A 20,656-nucleotide genomic window follows, 5' to 3' on the forward strand; every position below is an offset into this window, starting at 1 on the left:
TTTTTTTTTTTTTTTTTTTTTTTTTTTTTTTTGGGACGGAGTTTCGCCCTTGTTACCCAGGCTGGAGTGCAATGGCGCGATCTCGGCTCACCGCAACCTCCACCTCCTGGGTTCAGGCAATTCTCCTGCCTCAGCCTCCTCAGTAGCTGGGATTACAGGCACGCGCCACCATGCCCAGCTAATTTTTTGCATTTTTAGTAGAGACGGGGTTTCACCGTGTTGACCAGGATGGTCTCGATCTCTTGACCTCGTGATCCACCCACCTCGGCCTCCCAAAGTGCTGGGATTACAGGCTTGAGCCACCGCGCCCAGCCACATCTTTTTGATATTGTTATGAAATGAGAGATACACATAACTTTTGCCATGTATTTAAGAATGATGATTATTTCACAAACGAGCATTTATGTAACTGAATTGCAACTTTAGTTAGCTCCTTTTATTATGAAACATTATTTTATTTTAAAAACTGGCTATAATTATGCACACTTGAGTATTTGGAAGGCTTTTTCTCAAATATGAAGGGATCCTTTCATTTCAAGTAAAACAGTATTTGTTGCTGATAATAAAATTCAAGTTCGCAAGCAAAAATTTGAATTCCGGATAATTTGTATTGCCACCATGAGAATGATAGCTTCTAAATCTTTAAAACTTCTGAGATCAATGGTGATAGTAACAAACATCAGTTTTTTACACATAATTAAGAGTGTTTACATTTAAAAGATATGCCTAACTCACCAAATCAATATTTTCCAATTGGCCAATGCAAGATGTCACAAAATCATGCATGGCTAAAAGGTCCATTCAGAGTTTAAGTCATACCAATAGATTTCAACATAATGGAGTACCAAAGGTATATGGTTTCAAAAACCATATTAAAGCAGAACTTCAAGAAATTAACACTTATCAACTTCTGTTATAATACAAAAGACATAATTACCTGAAAAGGGTACTAAAACACTATCTTTTCCAACAACGATCTGTGTAAAGCCAGATTTTCTTCATAAACTTTAATCAAAACGATTTATCTCAATGGACTGAATGAAGAAGCAGATATGAGAAATCTAGCCATCTTCTACTAAATCAGGTATTAGAGATTTGCAAAAAAGGAAAATAATGCCACTTTTCCTACTGTTTGTTTTGAAAAATAGTTATTTTTCATATCAAATATATTAATTTATGTTACCATATTTTACGTTTATTGTAATTTTAAGTGAATTCATAAAGATTTCAAATTTTTAATAAGGTAAATACTTATAGATATAATCAAAATAAATAAAGGTTACTGGGATGCTCAACAATGTTTCAGAGTGTAAAGAGATCCTAAGACTAAAATGTTTGAGAACTAGTGCTCTAAGATATCTATAGTTATTCCCAATCCCTATTTCTGTCCTTCATCCTACATCTCTGAGTAAGGTACAAACAAGTAGAAAAAAGGAAGGGATACAGATCTATGCGTCTTGGGCATGACCAAAAAAAGGAGAACAGGAGACGCTGGGTATAAACTTTTTCTTTGTTCTAATTACAAACAATATAATTTATCCATAATAAAAGACTGGTTGATTACATTTAACACTGGTTAAGGAAAGATACAAAAATCTCTCCTTGGAACAAACCTCAAAATAATAAGAGCCATTTATGACAGACCCACAACTAATATTATAATGAATGAGAAAAAGCTGGAAGAATTCCCCATAAAAACCAGCACCAGACAAGGATGTCCTCTCCCAGCACTCCTATTCAACACAGTATTGGAAACACTGGCCACAGCAATCACTCAAAAGAAAGAAATAAAGGGTATTAGAATAGGAAGAGAGGAAGTCATATTGCCTTTGTTTACAGATGACATAATCCTTTATCTTGAAAACCACATCATCTCAGCCCAAAAGCTTAAGCTGATAAGCAACTTCAGCAAAGTCTCAGGATACAAAATCAATGTGCAAAAATCACAGGCATTCCTATACACCAATAACAGACAAGCAGAGAGCCAAATCATGAATGAACTCTCATTCACAAGTGCTACAAAGAGAATAAAATACCTAGGAATGCAGCTAATAAGGGAAGTGAAGGACCTCTTCAAGGAGAACTACAAATCACTGCTCAAGGAAATCAGAGAGGACACAAACAAGTGGAAAAACGTTCCATGCTCGTAGATAGGAAGAATCGATATCATGAAAATGGCCATACTGCCCAAAGTAACCTATAGATTCAATGCTATTCCCATCAAACTATCATTAACATTCTTCACAGAATTAGGAAAAAAATAAAAACCTCTTTCCAAATTCATACGGAACCAAAAAAGAGCCCATATAGCCAAGACAACCCTAAGCAAAAAGAACAAAGCTGGAAGCATCACTCTATCTGACTTTAAACTATACTAAAGGCTACAGTAACCAAAACAGCATGGTACTGGTACAAAAACAGACACACAGACCAATGGAACAGAATAGAGAACCCAGAAATAAGACTCACATCTATAGCCATCTGATCTTCGACAAACCTGACAAAAACAATCAATGAGAAAAGGACTCCTTATTTAATAAATCTTGCTGGGAGAACTGGCTAGCCATATGCAGAAAATTGAAACTGGACCCCTTCTTTACACCTTAAACAAAAATTAACTCAAGATGGACTAAAGACTTAAATGTAAAACCCAAAACTATTAAAACCCTAGAAGAAAATACAGGCAATACCATACAGGACATAGGCATGGGCAAAGATTTCATTGCAAAAACATCAAAAGCAACTGCAACAAAAACAAAAATTACAAATGTGATCTAATTAAACTAAAGAGCTTCTGCACAGCAAAAGAAACTATCATCACAGAGAACAGACCATCTATAGGAGAAAATTTTTGCAACCTATACAACTCACAAAGGTCTAATATCCAGAGTCTACAAAGATGTTAAACTAATTTACAAGAAAAAAAAAGCAATCCCATTAAAAAGGCAAAGGACATGAACAGACACTTCTCAAAGGAAGACATTATAGTGACCAACAAATATATGAAAAAAAGCTCAGCATCACTGATCATTAGAGAAATGCAAATCAAAACCACAATGAGATACCATCTCACACCAGTCAGAATGGCAATTATTAAAAAGTCAACAACAGATGCTGGTAAGGCTGTGGAGAGATAGAAATGCTTTTATTAATAAATTGTTGGGAATGTAAATTAGTTCAACCATTGTGGAAGATGATGTCACAGGAATTGTCCAGAACTGGTGCTTCTTTGAGGAATCACCAGTGTGATGATTCCCAAAAGACCTAGAATCAGAAATACCATTTGACCCAGCAATCCCATTACTGGGTATATATCCAAAGGAATAGAAATCATTCTATTATAAAGATACATGCACGTGTATGTTCATTGCAGCACTATTCACAATAGCAAAGACACAAAATAAAACTAAATGAAGAATGAAATCATGTCTTTTGCAGGGACATGGATGGAGTGGAAGCCATTATCCTCAGCAAACTAACACAGGAACAGAAAACCAAACACCACATATTCTCACTCATAAGTGGGAGCTGACCACCAAGAACACATGGACCTGGGAGGGGAACAACACACACTGGGGCCTGTGGTGGGGACATGGGGGAAGGGAAGCATCAGGAAAAACAGACAATGCATGCTGGACTTAATACTTAGGTGCAGCAAACCACCATGGCACATATTTACCTAGGTAACAAATCTGCACATTCTGCACATGTACCCCAGAACTTAAAAAAAAAAAATCCTTCCTTAGAGAAACCAATAAAAGGCTGAAAAACCACTGTGTCAAAACTATAAATATTTCAAGTGACAATTTACATTTCAGAAAAGTTACACTGAAGTATAATTAATCTCAATAAAAGAAAGCAAAAGGTCACCATATTTCTTTGTTATAGTTAACTTCAAACAATTATTCAGAAAAGGGAGTGAACACTAACAGCAAATCACAAAAGGTAGATCCCAAAATTGTCTTCCCTATAAATGACAGGTACTGAAGTCCTGCTCACCACCACAGACATAAACTTATCCCTTAGATCTCCACAATGTCATCAGCATGTAATTGAATATACTTGCCAATTCAAGTCATGATGATCAATTTATATTACATACTCCTAGTAAGGAAAAATTCTTTATACTTAACTCCACCAGTAAGGTGCAATGAATGGAAAGACACATTGATAGTTCTTTCCGATAAGGGCAATGAATGATGAAAAGAGCACAGCCTTTTAGAGTCCCACAAGCTAAGAATTTTCAATCTATCTCTAGGTGAAAAAGACAACATGGGACAGAGCTCCTATAGCTCTTGGTTTTCTGTTCTCACTGTAGTTCTTCCTGGTTGTAGCCTCATGGTTGCAAATCTCACCCAACTACTCCCACTACAGAACTGAAGCCATGGCATGTAATGACTCCAGGAGGACAGCAATTTACAAAAATATCTTAATGTAAAGTTCAGGTGCCTGGTTGAAGATGTGAAACCAACATGTGGTCATTCAAGAAAAAAGAACTCAAAGGACTACACAAATCGTTCCTTTGCCCCATTATTGATAAGGGTACAAGAAGCAGTTATCTTTTTCAGAGAACAGGCAGTTTGAGACAACAAAGATTCTCAAAGGACATGATAGCTTATAATTACTTCTCCATTACCCACTCATTAATATATCAAACTATAATTTTCTTGATCCTGGATACATGGCCAGAAAAAGTGAAAAGAATGGTCAACGGGAAACTCACTTCAAAGAAGAAAAGTAAAAATGGAGTGAAAACTAAGAAATCCATAAACAAGTACACAACTATGCAAAGGCAGTAAAAAGAATGGAGGCAAATTCAAGCACAACAAAGTAATACTCAAAAAAGAAATTCTGTCAAGACATTTCTCGCATCACAATTAAAAACTTGCAGGCATCTCTTTTAAAAAAAATCAATCACAGGAATTTCTCCTCAATGGTTTGAAAATGAAAGCAGGAAACACATCTATAGATCTACCGTAATAGCCTGCTTTCAGAACTTTTCCAATTCATAACACCCCTCTTTGCGAGACTGGTTGAGTTGGCAAGGCCAATAACAGAAAGGTGCCAGCTGTTTTGGTCGTTTTCAGATTTTGACATTCTTAGCCCTCTTACTGAAAAACATAAATAAAGTGCTGTATCAGTTAGCATGAAATCCTTGCCTGCAAAGACTGAATATTTATAAACTCTAAGACTAGAGAGGTTCTCAAAGGATTTCCCCCAAGGTTGCAACTGTCACAACTGCTCCAAATCTTAAACTTGGGAACTCTGCTTACCTCCTTCACTTAGACCTTATATAACATCTAAGTTCAAAGATGACAACTCGAATGCTTTCTGGTGACAACATAAAGACATTTGAATTTACTTATCTACTACCTAGTTAATTGAAACACAATTGAGTTACTGCTAATTCTGAAAGTGTAAAAACGAAATTTTATTTAGGTTTCCAGAGTACATTTAAAGATACACAACCTCTGAGAGAGAAATTACATCAAGGTTAACCTAAAATCAAAAGCAGGTAACACGCCTTACAGTGGATTATAACCTCTTGCAAAATTAAACAGAGCCATATGCTCTCGGTCACATGGCCACAAGTACAGAAGTCAAGGGAATATACAGTATGTTTAAGGCGAGTATATTTATATTTCAAGAAAGGAACGTCTATTTCACCCTGCACCACTTCTCAGCAAGTCAGTGTCAGCCAGAAAGGGTCGGGCGGATTCAGAAAGGGAGGTGGATCTAAGGCAGAGACAGTGGAGTGGATGGGATAGAGGGCACCACAATCCAGCCTCCCTCTTGCTCCACCCTACCTAGTGCTAGTGAGGAAACGCCAGACTTATATTGCAAGATGAGCCAGGAAACCCAAAAGCAGCGAGGAAGAACCAGGAATAGGGGGCGAGAGGAGGAGTCGGCGAAGTCTCCCACACGTCCTCAAGACAGAGGGCCAAGCTTGAGGCCTGCAGCCACCCACCCACCCTACAGCCATCAGCCTAGACCCAGGGAGAGCCTCCCAGGTGCGGGGCGCATGCGCACGGTGACACCCCGCACGCCACGAGGCCACCGCCCACCCCTCCGCCGCCAGCCAGCCCCAAACTGCGCCAGGCCCCACGCCGCCTCTCGCCGAGCAGGGCCTCGGAGCCCCGCAGCCCCGGGCGCCGCTCCCTAGGCTCTGGTCGCGGGCATCACCTGGGTCCAGACCTTTGGCCTCACACTTTCCGTTGACTTGCAAGCCCCGCAGACCCTGAGACTTTTCTTCAGATCAGGGCGCCGCCGGCCTCCACCGTACTTGCTCCAGTTTAAGCTCAGCGCCTTCCTGGTTCTAGCGCCAGACAGCGTCAGCCGAGATATCGAGTGCATCGATGGAGGCTGCCAGGCGGTGGGAATGCCGAGAAAGTAGATTGTAAACGCTGCCAATTTTTTGTTTGGCGTATATTTTGCGTACTTGTTTATTTTGACTTTATTGATACCAAAAGCAATAAAGATGGGACTGGAGAGTGTTATTGTCTTAGTAATCGTCGTTATCGTCATGGGTAATCAGTAAATATATCTGCATCGAGGGAAGTTATGACACCTACACGAAACAAAATTGGTTATCTCATGCTAGGGGAGGGGGAAACTCACCCAACAATAATAAATCAAGGGAGTGTGTCTGTATAGAGTCGTGTGTGATTAAATTGTAATGATTTATTTGCAAAAATGCATTAAAAGTCGGTGTTTCTTCTGCCCTGAAGGTGAAGGCACTCACAAGTTGAGTGCAAATTAGTTTCTCACATTAAAGTAACTGGTTAGTAGAGGAATAGGAGAGGGCTGCCTGAGGCGAGGCGGGGAGCCGTTTCTTGTGAAGGAGAAATCAGATTTATAGGTTTATGGGTTTTTTTTTTTAAATTTAAACCAATAGAAATTAAAGAGACTCAGCATTTTCTGTAACTCATACTACAATACTTATTTTTCCTAACATGAAAATTGTTTTTTCCTCATTTACTCTAAGCAAAACTAAAAAGATAAATAAATTATTGCCCTGGGTTTTGGCCGACTGTGAGAACCAACTCATTCACCACTGCTAGATAACCAAGCTAGTTTTCCACAGAGCTGAGACGGTTAAAAATCACCCCCACAATATATTTTTCATAAATGATGTTCCTTAACTAGCCAGTTTTGAGGCACTGTTTTAAAACTTAACTACTACAACACTACACATTTATTTTAAATAATTCAAGAGCTGGGGAAACCTTGGGGTCCTGAATTTTATTGGAACCCGTGTATCTGTCTGCAGACTGTCAGCTGAGCTTTACCATAAACGCGTTTTTACCCAAACTACATTTTGAAATGTCCTGTCTCTGGAAAATATTTACTGTTTAATGAAACAACGTCATCGGAACTTTGTGAGCATTTATTAGTATGTGATTTTAAAAACTTGAATCTTTTTAAAAGTAAATTTCACTTAGGCCAGTAGGAATCTGTGGTCAGACAATAAAGATTTCTCATAGCTCCATCTGTTATCAACACTACTATTCCTAAATGTGCAATGAGCCAATAAGCTGAGATCATGGAAAATCTATTGGTTTGAATTACACAGCAGTTGTGTCTGTGACTTTGCTGATTACCTTTAAACTGGTCATCTTTCCCTCAAGCTCAGTAGTTGGAATATGAGTTCAAACCTAAAAGTCATGTGTTTAAAAAGGCAAACTAGTAGCTGGTGGGTCTCCTGATCCCTTAGCCAACTTCTAACAGTGGTTATTTTTGAGTTATTTGTGAATACGCATTTAACATCTCAGTTTGAGAGCACTTTGAGCACCATATCCACTTAGCTCACCCATTACTGGCCCTTCTGCTAAATAATCTTTAAAACAGTTTTTCACGAAGGATTAAAGTTTTATGATTATTTTCCTCTGATAATATCAGAATTAAAGTAGTAACGGATAGTAATCCAAGACTTAATGTGAAATTGTTTCTAAATTCATATAACTTTGGAAACTTTGAGTATCTGAGTCCCTTTTGTGGTGTAACAAAACACCAATACAATGTATTCATAGCTAAAAGCTATAGCTGCTGAAAAATCGCAGACATTAGCTCTCTGAAAAGTAGCAAAAAATGAAATGTTTTCAGAAGGAAAGATAACTTCAGAATTCAAATGAATAAAAGGCAAAACAATATTTCTAAAAAGCATGATATACATAATCCTTAAATTCATCAAATGTGAACATTTTAATCTGAGTATTGCAGTATAACATAAGACTATATCCAGGTACTATTTGCATCTATTTGAAGAACACTAATATATCAAGTTATAATTGTGTTCTCTTTTTACAAGTGTTTCAGGTTGTTTTGACAGAACTTCTCAAATTATCTGCTAACTTATTTTGATGCCTTAACCAATGGATGGAAGATATAAATATTAATGTTCTGTAATTCTTCTTATTTTTACTAAGACTATTAGATTCAAAATAATGATCAAGTTACCTTTAACTTCCAGAAAGTCTGCGTTAATATTCAGACTGCTCAAAAATGTCTCCAAAGCTACACTTAAAAAGGCATATGTGTTTAAACACTTAAATATAACTTATCATGTGTAAATATTCTTTTGTGAGTATATATTTGCATAGCCACATTTCTCACAGCACGCCCTGTCCTGCACAATACAGACAAATGACTCAGGAATATAGATGTTCCTCTCCGATAAAAACCCGTTCCGATAAAAATAGTCCATAAACAATTTAAAATCGTGAGAGGGAGAGAGAGAGACCTTTACTCCTGACGAGCGTCTCTTTTTTAGCACTCCGCAATAAATGAAATTAGACGGGCTACAAACTTAAGGTCGATTTTGTGTTCAGACTAGAAGAGGGATAATCTCTTGTTTTTCAAATTAGGAAATCAACTCGGCTGTTTCCCAAGATGCTAAAGAAGTCCTGTAGTTCACCACAGAGGGATCCGGTGCAGGGAGTCAGGGAGAAGGGTGGGAGTTCTGAGACTTCAAAGAGGAAACGAACGAAATCGAGTTGTCCTTGACTGGGCGCTAAGGAAACACTTTAAAATGCGACCTGTCAGGGAGCAGCTGCTCGGGAAACTTGTTAAATCGACCGGTCCCTTTTAGCGGGGTCTATCCATAGAGTAGTCAGCTTGGGCTTCAGGACACGAATAGTACAGTGAATAACACGGACCGAGGGGCGAGCAGCTCGGAGGAGACACGGACTCCGCCGGCCTGCGAGCCGGGAAGCTCCTAAGAGAAACTGTGTGGCTTGGAGAAGCTGCAGAGAACCCTGACTCTGGGCAGGATGATGCTGGGCGGTGAAGCTAAGGCCTGCAGGGGTGGGGGATGTGAGGGAGAGGCGGGGATGCAGGACTGGGATGCGAGGTCAGGATGCGGGAATGGGATGCGGGGCCTGTAAACTGCTGGGCGGTTGATGCAGGGCAGGGACGAGGAGAAGCACTGCGAAGCTGAGCAGTTGCGCGGCACCCTGGCTCAAGGCAAGGCTATAGGAAGGGATGCCGAGTCGGGATACCAGGCTGGCTCCAAGAGCTGCGCACTTGTCAGTTTCCTCTTGGCCCCACCCCGCGGGGTCTATCCAGCTCCCCAGTGTTTAACTAAGTCGTGACACCAACACAAAATCCACGCCTAATTAAATTAATTAGGGACTCTTGTCAATCCTGGATTAATGGCCAAGAGCACAGGCAGCAGGGGCTATCTGAAAACCTGAGCGGACTGGCCTCCTCTCCCCGCCCCCTCCAGTCCCCCAGTGCTGCCCTACCACTCCAGCACCAGCCCGCCGAACTCGAATCTCTCTCTCTCTCTCTCTCTCTCTCTCTCTCTCTCTCTCTCTCTCTCTCTCCCCCCCCTTCTCCTCCCCAACCCCGTGGTAGAGGCCACTGCTACCCGGAATGGGGGCTCACTCGGAGTTGCGAGGGGAGGTAATTTACTCAGAACAAGGGGCCGCCTTTAGGAAGTATAAATAGTGAGACTTCAAGCACAGCGTCTCTATCAGATCTGAACTCTCCGCAGGAAGAATTGTCAAAGATCTTAACATTGAACAAGCCCGCTCCGGCAGGGAAGCATCAGTTCCCATTTCCCTCCGGCGGCCCCCGCCCCTTCTCTCCTCCTCCTCCTCCTCCTCCCTCTCCTCCTCACCCTTCTTCCCCCTCCTCCTCTTCTTCCTCCTCCTCCTCTTCTTACTTCTTTCCTCCTTTACTTCTCCTCTTTCTTCTTTCTTCTCTTTTTCTTCTTCTTCCTCCTCCTCTTTCTCCTCCCCCACCTCCTGTCCCATTGATGTGTTATTATTGGGGGGGCTGGAGCAGTAAAAAAAGAAGAAGGAAAAAAAGAGCGGGGCTCGGCTGGCAGAGGTTGAGCGCCGGGCTGACGTGCGGAGGCGATGGAAGAACTTACGGCGTTCGTCTCCAAGTCTTTTGACCAGAAAGTGAAGGAGAAGAAGGAGGCGATCACGTACCGGGAGGTGCTGGAGAGCGGGCCGCTGCGCGGGGCCAAGGAGCCGACCGGCTGCGCCGAGGCGGGCCGAGACGACCGCAGCAGCCCGGCAGTCCGGGCGGCCGGCGGAGGCGGCGGCGGAGGAGGCGGAGGCGGAGGCGGAGGAGGCGGAGGAGGTGTAGGAGGAGGAGGAGCAGGCGGAGGAGCTGGAGGAGGGCGCTCTCCCGTCCGGGAGCTGGACATGGGCGCCGCCGAGAGAAGCAGGGAGCCGGGCAGTCCGCGTCTGACGGAGGGTAACGACCTCACTGACCCCCGACCGCGGTTCCCCTTCCCTACTTCCCGACTCCTTTCGGGTGGGAAAGGACTGAGAGGCCCAGCGGGGAGAAGGAGGGACGCGGAGAGGGCCCTAGACCCCAGCTTTGTAAGCTAGAGTGATAGTGGAAGCGTGGGGGTCCAATGGTACACTCTGTCGTGGGTGGGGTCCTAGTGTGTGGTGGGGGATGCGTGTAAGGTTTGCGCGCGCCCTTTCCAGATGTTCCCATTCCACCGAAATGCATTTTGCACCAGTCAGAAGATGGGCCCGCAGCCCGGATGGCCCGCAGGCGGACGTGGAAGTTCGCGGGGCCGGGCTGCAGGAGGGGGTGCTGGACCAGAGGGCTGGACTAAAGCTAGCCTCTGGCGCGGAGTTTGCCGAGAGCGAGAAGGGGCAGAGGTGGAAAGCTTAACCCTCCGGTCGCCTCCGGGTTTGAGGCCACCAAGACCCCTGGAACTCCACAGAGATCTCGAATCTTTGGATCTTAGGGGCCAAAACTTCCATTCTCTTTGAGCTATGAAGGTAGAAGGAAGCCAACGAAAGCTGAGGTCCATGCTACGCTGCTTTTCCCGGGCCAGACGTTTCGGTTTATTAGGGTGTGTGTATGGGTGGGGGGAGGTGGGAATCTACATTTACACGATTCCTTTAGTGTTTACAATCATCCAGTACTCGGTTCTCTTAGAGCAGAAATCCTTTGGTGCTAGCGCAGTGTTGGGAAACATCTTTATCTAAATGGCAGAGCGTCCTATACCAATTCAAAGGAGTTCAACAATAAAATTAATTTGGCACTTGGTGCCTGCAGTAACTGGTGTACTGCCATATTTTTCCAATTAAGAAAATATGTGGCATGCGTGGAATCACATATTTAAGCAATCAATTAAGTTGTTTATAACACGGTCTGTTCCTGTTTAGATCATTAAGTGGAAATTTGGGGGCAAAATAGAGATTTTATGAAGTCTATTAATCAACTTGAAATTTGGACATCTCCTCGAAGCCCCAAAACTTTGAGTGGCATCCACTGTGTAGATGACATGTAATAGACAAAGCCTTCCCACCTTCTTGGCAAAATCTGAAGGGTGTGTTTTCATATTTAAATTTCAGTACGGTATCAGTAAAAATACTTTACTATTAAATTGGTCCATAATGCTTACTATAATATTACCCACTTACTTCCTAAAGAAAGGACAAATGTCCACAAAACGAACTCTGAGAACTAAAAAATACCGCAATACTTTAGATCACCGTAGCTAGAATGCCCGGCAAGGCCAAGATCTAGCGACTCTTCTTCCTCCAAGCCAGCACCAGATCTTCCTAAGTGTGTGAAGTGGTGGGATTACTGTCAAGGTGCCCAGCGCAGCCTCCTGGCCGTGAGTCCACAACTACAGGCCCTAGGTTCACCAGCGCACCTGACCGCGAGCTTCTTGTCTGAACCCCAGGCGGGCGCAGTTCCCGGGGTTGTTGATTTCCAAGCTCAGGGCAAGTATTAATTTCTCTGCAGACCGGCTCTTCTGGAAATGATTTTTAACACCCATGCTGGCCTGGATGCTGGGCTGGGAAGAACTGCAAACAGTCTCGACTATCTAAACTCAGCTTTGACTCCTTAAAAACCCAAGTCTCCGATTCGGGCGCGGAGGATAAATGTTCCAGGGGGATATGTATAGGGTGGCTCTGTAGGCTCACACTAGGAGAGCTCCTGGTTTTAAAGGGAGGAGAAGGACAGGAAAGTGGCAGCGGATGTGTGCAAAACCAGAGCAGAAAAAAAAAATGCATATTTTATTAAACATCCGAGCTGCTGGATGCATGAAAAGGCTTTGAGCAACCAATAGAAACCGAGGATCGCGAATATTCCGCTTGAACCTGTTGATCTCTGTGGGTTAAGCGTTTAGGGCCGAGTCTGCGTTTCCACGAGGGAGGGAGAACAGAGAACAGAGAGGGTGGTTGCTTTCGCCCGCCAGCGGAGGCTGGTTTTCCGCCTCCTGCCTTCTGGCCCGGCGTGGGCGGCGAGCACTTTGGGCCGCCAACATGGCGTGGGCGCCAGTGCTCGTGCGGCCCGGCTCGGGCAGTGGGAACCGAGATTACCTGGCCGCGCAGGGGACCTTATACAGGGTTCGGCCCAAGCCCTGGGGCAATGAGGGGCGCCTGCGGATGCGGCTCCCTGTGCGGCCCAACAGCTGGGTCTGTTTCTCCTGCAGCTACCCTTCGGCCCAATTGTTCCCAAATTAGACCAGCAAGTTTGCAGTAGGCAGAGAGCCAGCGGCGGTGAGAGCTGGCCTGAGAACGAGCCAGCCTTCTGGGAATGGCCGGTGTGAGAGGCCAGTGGATGGCTTTGCTGCGCCCTATGCCCAGACCTTGCTCTGTGAGAGGCCTGGCGCCAAGCTTTTGATTTCTGTGAGTGCTTGGGAGAAAGTGAGTGCGAAAGTGAGTGAAAAGCATTTGGTGTTTGCTGGGGAAGGCAAGGGACTGTGGGGTGAGCAGTGAGGCTGTGAGTCGAGGTACGTTTGCGAAGGAGGTGGGTGGATGACTGTCCACCTTACCCCACCCAGGCAGCCGCTGAGACTTGACCTTTGCGCTTCTCCGGGATATTCTTCCTCCGGGTGGGGTGAGAAGCTGCACTAGGATTCCACAAAGGGGAAGGAATCTCTATCCTTTTTTGCGACAAATCTGGTAACGGGATTTGCTGTGCTGTTTTTGTCCGTGTGTGTGTGTGTGTGTGCGTGCGTGTGTGTGTGTGTGTGTGTGTGTGCGCGCGCGCGCGCATGGATGCACATTTGGCCCCGCTGGGGTGCCCCTTCCAGTGTCCCCGGAGCTGAAAGATCGCAAAGAGGATGCGAAAGGGATGGAGGACGAAGGCCAGACCAAAATCAAGCAGAGGCGAAGTCGGACCAATTTCACCCTGGAACAACTCAATGAGCTGGAAAGGCTTTTTGACGAGACCCACTATCCTGACGCCTTCATGCGAGAGGAACTGAGCCAGCGACTGGGCCTGTCAGAGGCCCGAGTGCAGGTACCCAGCCGCCAGGAGGTCGAGGGCCCCGGGAGCAGAGAGGGCCTGGGGTTGGAAAGGGGCTTGGAGGATGCACTCAGGAGGTGGTGGTTCTAGTGTCTGGTGTAAGATGAGAAGGAAAGAGATATCTTTACTAGAGGTCTTATTTTCCAAAGTAGATCTTAGTCCTATAGCACTCCCCTTCCTTTTTTTCCATCCTAACATATGTTCCCAGCAGAAGAAAGCTGTGCTGGGCTTTCTCCCAGAGTTTCTATAAACCATACCCCCCTCGCCTCACACTGGCTTTAATGTGGTTTAATCCTAATGGGCCTACTTTTATAAGGCTAAAAAAAATCCCACAGAAAACGTTTTATCTCTGGATGCCTTAAAAGTTCCAAGGAGTATTTTGCTCTCCGGAGTTGGATTTCGTTGAAGGTCTGCTCTGCGGGGTCTAGGTTTGTCAAGCGGATATGCCAATTAGGTTTATAGATGTGCAGACTATAAAGAAAATTAGTAACTGTTAAGTGTAGACATTTACAGTCTGCTGTTAGCGGTTGATCTCAAACTGTGTGCGAAATAGCAGAGAAATAAACGCATTTTGGTCACTCTTTGTTCGTTCTTTTAACCAAGGCAACGAACCTGACCCTAAAGAAACTCGATTTTAAAACAAACCACATATCTTAGTATTTATATTTCCAAAGCCTGCCCCCCAGCACGTGCCATACCCAATAAAGTTAGGATTGAAACAGATTTTCTTTATTGGTTGTGGAGGCAAATGTAATAGCAAAAATAGGCTTTGGGGGTATTTAAAGGGGCAAATTGTGTACATTCACATACACATATCCTTCTAGCTTTAGGGGGAACAAATTTAAATGTTTCAGATTGTATTTCCACTCAAATAATAAAATAGAAGAAAATGATAGTCATTATTTGTTTGAACACATGGAGTAGTTTTAGGCCCGCACATCTGCAGCTGTTACAAAGTATCGCTGTAACAGATACTCCCTAGGTCTCTGGGCATAGAGACCACCATCTGTAGCGAACTATGCGCAATTCTTAAGGGGCTTCCCCGCATCTTGTAATAGGATCAGGAAAAAAAAAAAAAAAAAAACAGAGCAGTCACGTTGAAGAGGAAAAGTAATAATAGGCTGCCTTGCTCATCACAGCATCAGCAGCAGAGCCTTCCTTTTTAAGCTTCTCCTGCTTTTCTGTATGCACTGAGATCTCCGGAGGCTCAGCAACCCCTTAAAAATATGGTGATAATTATTACAGTTACGATTATTAGTATCTTAATTCCAACTCTTCTAGGGGAAAAAAAGGCAAGAAGCCTCAGGCCATGTGAATTACACAAAGGATGCCACCCTGGCACAAAATCCACCCTTCTGTTATACTAAATAGCAGAGAAATTTTTTAAGATTTACATTGACTATGACATTTACTTTCAAAAACATACCAATAAAAGCTCTGACACAGTATTTTTACTTTAATGGGGTTTTTTAAACTTTAATTTGTGAGTCAATCAATACACTTTATTATTGAAAATGGAGTACAAAAGCAAGCTTTACATGAATTTTTAAAAAATCTGTCATACTGCCTGTAAAAGTTGTCAAGTTTAAGAAGGTAACATCCAGGAGAACAAAGTACCTCGGAGTTACTTAATTCATACATACCGCACTCTCCTTTCACTGAGTGTTCTTTTTTCTCTTAAGAAGTGAACTTTTATTTACATTTTAGTTATTTTCTAGATGTTTTCTTAGTATCCTAACTGCAAGCAGTGGCTTTTTCTAAAGAAGCAAATTAGATTATCATAATAATGGTGCACAATTATTCTGCCACTGTGTTTCACTCTGCTGCACAGAGGAACAGAGAAATTCTAAACTTCTTTGTAGTGAGGCTTTTATGACACTAATTACCTCTCCCCAACCCTTACAACTCCTTCTCCCCAAAAGAGTTATTATTTGCTCTGGTGTTTGGTTTTTCTTTAAGATGAAGCTAATTAACATTACAGGCTATTAATGAGCACATTCTTCTCAGGTCTTAACTGGGCAAATATCTAAACACATTATCATATCGGTATCAGGTACTAAGCAGAGTTTTAGGCCGTGGGGACTCTGTTATGTGAAAAGATTAAACCAGGACTAATAGTAATCTATCTTGTGAAAGTCTATAAAATCTATCTTTCTATTTCTGTCATTAATTTACATGTTTAATTTGGAAATTGAGGCTGTTTTATATAATTCAAAGATTGCTTGCTGTATCTCCCAATTCTTGTCTATACCATGACTCTTTTCTCTTTGTAATATTGAAATTAAAAAAATTTTTTAGTCATAACATCTAGGTTTTATTTTCTCTCCTTCTCCATCCTGTAGGTTTGGTTTCAAAATCGAAGAGCTAAATGTAGAAAACAAGAAAATCAACTCCATAAAGGTATGCTTCTTATACAAGGAACATTTGATAGTCTAAGCAAAGAAAGAAGTAGTGAATATTACTATTATAAAGACAGAAAAAAAGAAATCTCAAAAATGACAATGGTTCTTGACTTCATAATCTCGAAGGGCTATTAATAAGAGTCCTAAAGATTGGTAGTAAATTATATTTATTTAAATTATGGAAGCAGTGTAGAAAGCTAATAGTCCAGTTTCAAAGGAATTAGTTCTATCTTGTACCATTTGGAACCCTGAAAAATGCTAGAAATGTTAGCCTCACATTATTTTTCTTTTGTTTTGTATTTTTTACAGGTGTTCTCATAGGGGCTGCCAGCCAGTTTGAAGCTTGCAGAGTCGCACCCTATGTCAACGTAGGTGCTTTAAGAATGCCATTTCAGCAGGCAAGTACAGCCTAGTTTCAAGCTGTTTTTAAATACAAAAATACCTGAATGTTTGCTTGAATTGTTGAACATCACCTGCCTCTGAGCCCAGATGTCAGCGTCTGCATAGTTGGAGAATCTATTTTGAGATGACATAGTGGACCCACTACCCTTTAAAAACCTATACAGCATTAAGGGTCCATATGCCTAGTCCCTTCTGTCCTCATGGGAACCCCTGAAGAGGCCTGGGGACAGTAACTGGTCCTTGAAAAATGCACCTAAAGATTGCACTTAGAGAGAGGAAGGAAAAGTCTTTTGATTAAGATTTTGTCAAATCCAATACAAAGGTTAGTCCTAAAGTATTTCTAAGGCAATCCTCTAGATATTTTTCTGAGTATTTTCTGTCTCTTAGTCACATTAAATAACTCTAACAGAAGAAAAATAAATACACACAAGTACTCCCAGCTCATACTTTTGTTTTTTTCTTTGTTTTTAAATCTGTTTCTGGAAACAAGGCTTCATCTCTGGTAAAGAGAAAAGTCTTGGTCTTCCCAGGGCTGCCCTGCCTTTGCAATCCCTTTCTTAGCCATAAAGAAACCTTTAAGAGTACATTTTAAAAGTACAGCCTGCAGCAATGATTTAATCCTGGGAAATCCTAGTGTTCTGAACTCCCCACTCTCCAAGCCTGAGGGCAGAATCCTTTCCCAACCAGTATCTGACTTTCCCCATCCTCAGCCAGGACCCCTGCTTGGCATGGCTATGATGTCAGGAATTAGCTCTCAGTCTCCAGCGACTTGGACTGGGGAGACTCCTAGGTGTGCCCATGTATTGAGAGTCAGTATTAGGGAGACCTTAGCTCTTTTGGTGCCAAAGGACCCTGGCATCCTGATGCTGGGCTTTGGAAACCAGAGAATGACTGAAGAAAAAGAGAGAGTTGACTTTAAAAGGAGACCTTTACTACTCAAAAGGTGATCTTTGGGCCAGCAGAAACAACACCACCTGGGAGATTGTTAGAAATTCAGAATCTCAAGCCCCAACCTAGACCTTTTGAATCAGAATCTGAATTTTAACGAGATCCCTGGGTAATTCTTATGGCAGTAAAGTTTAAAAGTACCGACTCACAATTGTGCCTGTTGTGATAAAGACGGAGTAACTTCCCTGAATGACATGAAAAAGTTGGGTAGTTTGCTTGTTGGTACTCCGTTGTTTTGATAGTGGGGTAACAGGTGCACGGCAGCATCAGGCGAAGAGGGTAAGGATCCTCACCCTCAGTCTTTCCAATATACCATTTCAGCCCAGTTCTCAAGGGAGGCTGCCACATTCCTGCAGATGGGGGTTCCCGGGGTGCAGGGAAATAAACCCACACTAAGCGAGTTTCGGAGACTCGGGGGGCACTGGAGTATCCGTATGGAACCCCAGATTCAGCAACAGGCGGAGAAGGTCTGTCGGAACAAGATGCACAGCCAAACGCCCTCTCCCCGTGCCCAAACCCAACCCAACTCTCTCTCTAGCCAAGCTGGACTCCGTTAATGCTCTGTTTCTATTCTGTTGTCACCCTAGGATAGTCATTGCAACGTGACGCCCTTGTCCTTTCAGGTTCAGGCGCAGCTGCAGCTGGACAGCGCTGTGGCGCACGCGCACCACCACCTGCATCCGCACCTGGCCGCGCACGCGCCCTACATGATGTTCCCAGCACCGCCCTTCGGACTGCCACTCGCCACGCTGGCCGCGGATTCGGCTTCCGCCGCCTCGGTAGTGGCGGCCGCCGCAGCCGCCAAGACCACAAGCAAGAACTCCAGCATCGCCGATCTCAGACTGAAAGCCAAAAAGCACGCGGCAGCCCTGGGTCTGTGACGCCAACGCCAGCAACAGCGTCGCGCCCCCCCGCGGCATTCAGCCTGCACGCCCTCCGCGCCCCGCTGCTTCTAGGTTACCCCTTTCAGACCTCGGGAGCCGGCCCTCTTTCCGCCTCACTGACCATCCCTTCTCCCCTTTCGCATCCTGGACTTGGAAAGCCGGACTTCACGCAGGACCAGGGATCCCACGAGGCACACAGGCTCCGTGGCTCCTGCCCATTTTCCTACCCGAGGGCGTAGAATTCGGTTTTGTAGGAGCGGGTTTGGGGGAGTCTGAAGAGACTGGACAAGGGAGTGGTGCAACAGTGGACTCTTGCATAGAAACAAAATCTTGTTAACAGTGAAAAAATGAGCAAACAAAAAAAATTGAAAGACAAACCGGAGAGAAAAGGAGAAAGGGAACTTATTGCTATTTGGCAGAAGCTGAAACTGTAGAACCAAGGAGCAAAAACAAATTTTAAAATTAAAGTATTTTATACGTTTAAAAATATGGAAAAACAGCCCAGACGAATCTCGAGAGAATGTGGGGGAGTTACCAACTTAAATATGTGTGTTTTAAAAAATGCGCTAAGAAGGCAAAGCAGAAAGAAGAGGTATACTTATTTAAAAAGCCAAGATGAAAAAAGTGCGCAGCTGGGAAGTTCACAGGTTTTGAAACTGACCTTTTTCTGCGAAGTTCACGTTAATACGAGAAATTTGATAAGAGAGGCGGGCCTCCTTTTACGTTGAATCAGATGCTTTGAGTTTAAACCCACCATGTATGGAAGAGCAAGAAAAGAGAAAATATTAAAACGAAGAGAGAGAAAAAATAATATTAACACAAAAAATATGCCACAGACAATGATTTCTCTGAGAAACTATTATGGCAAAACTGTCCGGACTACTGACAGTAAATTCCGGTTTGCATGTTACTTGTATTCCATTGATGGTGTGTCCTCCTCCCACCCCCTTAACTCCCATGCACTTCCTCCATTTTCATCTTCACTATGAAAAACAATACCAAAAGCATCTGGAAATTGAGATATGTGTGTGTGTGTGTGTGTGTATATGTATATATATATATACACACACACACATACATATATATATATATATATATATATATATATGACCTGTCTTTGATCCTGGGGAACAAAAGAAAAAAGTAAGAAAGGGAAAAAATTATACTCCTTATCCTAAGAAGACAGACAGAGGTAGGCAGAATATGTGGGGAAAGGAAAAAGAAAACAAGACCACGAAATGAAATAATGAAGGTATAGCGCCTCGCTGTGCCAGACACAGTAGGAGCTCAATCAATGTTAGTTCCCACCATTCCCCTTTTCTCCTATTCCTTCTTGTTGGTTTCCTGAAGTCCTATTTGAAGACAGTGCTTGATTTCCCCCTCTCTATCCCGTCAAATTCACCTTAAATAACACCCAGCTAGATACAGGCGCTAGGTTTGTGTAAGATATGTTGATACACACGGACAAAGTTTATTTTGGCTATAATGTGTGGACTGACTTTCAACATTTGCATTTTATCTCACAAAGGTGTATCTATTCAAGTAACTTTTTTTTTTTTGATTGTTTGTTTCACTTCATGTCGCTATTTAAACTGGGATACCTTGGACTAAGCCAATCTGTATCCCACTTCTATAACAAGCCTAAGTTTGTGGGTTTTTTACCTTCTAATTTACAAGAAAGAGGAAAAGCTCTTCTAACTGAACTTTGGTATGCGGTTGAGCTTTGTAACTATTTGTTCTCCATGAAAACAAAATTATTTATATTTGACATATTTTTTTCTAGTGTATTAAGTTATTTTAAACAAAAGATGTTATCTCATGACGTGTTGTCAGTACAAAATGTTTCGGCTCCACTTCTGTTAAACCTTTTAAATAAGTGCCAAGTTATTAATTGAAGACACTTTGCGATCAATTGAATGAAAATATTGTTTCATTTGACGGGGTTTGCGTCATCTTTGTTCCTGTTACTATTAAAATATCCGGGATAGTCTTTCCCTTTTTCCTTTTGATTAATGCGTATCTCTTTCTCGAATATACCAACTTGGAAAAGTGCTTGCCTTTGCTCTTATGTGCCGCAGTCAAGGGGCAGTAAGAAGGGTGCCTCTGTGGCTGTCGCTATCGCTGAGCGCATTTACACCCGCCCGCCCCCTCCATTTTATCCACCGGATTATGCTAAATTAATGAAAGAACAGATAATAAGTAAAATAACATAGAATAGAATAACTCCCGTCACCATGATGGACTCTTGTTCTTCATTTTGCTGTAATTTCAACCTTTAAATTT

General features: G+C 42.9%; 2 protein-coding genes across 3 annotated transcripts in view; one reads left to right on the forward strand and one right to left on the reverse strand.

Moving 5' to 3' along the window:
• Positions 1-6,381, reverse strand: part of RSRC1 (arginine and serine rich coiled-coil 1) — a 385,609-nt gene extending 379,228 nt beyond the window's left edge. The window contains exon 1 of the mRNA XM_032262404.1: positions 6,184-6,381. Within this exon, the coding sequence (XP_032118295.1) occupies positions 6,184-6,354 (171 nt within the window). The 5' untranslated portion in view covers positions 6,355-6,381. The remainder of the gene's footprint in view (positions 1-6,183) is intronic.
• Positions 6,382-9,832: 3,451 nt separating this feature from the next.
• SHOX2 (short stature homeobox 2) lies at positions 9,833-19,283 on the forward strand. Of its 2 annotated transcripts, XM_032262390.1 has the most exons (6): positions 10,181-10,707; positions 11,250-11,327; positions 13,523-13,731; positions 16,080-16,137; positions 16,449-16,537; positions 18,077-19,283. In XM_032262390.1, exons 1-6 carry the CDS (start codon positions 10,362-10,364, stop codon positions 18,368-18,370), a joined length of 1,074 nt encoding a protein of 357 aa, XP_032118281.1. In that variant the 5' UTR covers positions 10,181-10,361; the 3' UTR covers positions 18,371-19,283. The 2 variants fall into 2 exon arrangements, with proteins under 2 accessions (XP_032118278.1, XP_032118281.1); XM_032262387.1 differs by lacking the exon at positions 11,250-11,327 and having other exon boundaries at positions 9,833-10,707.
• Positions 19,284-20,656: the final 1,373 nt, after the last annotated feature.

The sequence above is a fragment of the Sapajus apella genome, unplaced genomic scaffold (assembly GCF_009761245.1).
Source record: "Sapajus apella isolate SASKATOON/1434 unplaced genomic scaffold, GSC_monkey_1.0 scaffold4, whole genome shotgun sequence".
In the NCBI taxonomy this organism is placed as follows: Eukaryota; Metazoa; Chordata; class Mammalia; order Primates; family Cebidae; genus Sapajus; species Sapajus apella.

Excerpts from the sequence above, each read along its gene's own strand:
- SHOX2 (XM_032262390.1), top strand. The coding sequence starts at position 10,362 with ATGGAAGAACTTACGGCGTTCGTCTCCAAGTCTTTTGACCAGAAAGTG. Across the intron at positions 13,732-16,079 it reads TGTCAGAGGCCCGAGTGCAG|GTTTGGTTTCAAAATCGAAG; the intron begins GTACCCAGCCGC and ends TCCATCCTGTAG. Across the intron at positions 16,138-16,448 it reads AGAAAATCAACTCCATAAAG|GTGTTCTCATAGGGGCTGCC; the intron begins GTATGCTTCTTA and ends TATTTTTTACAG.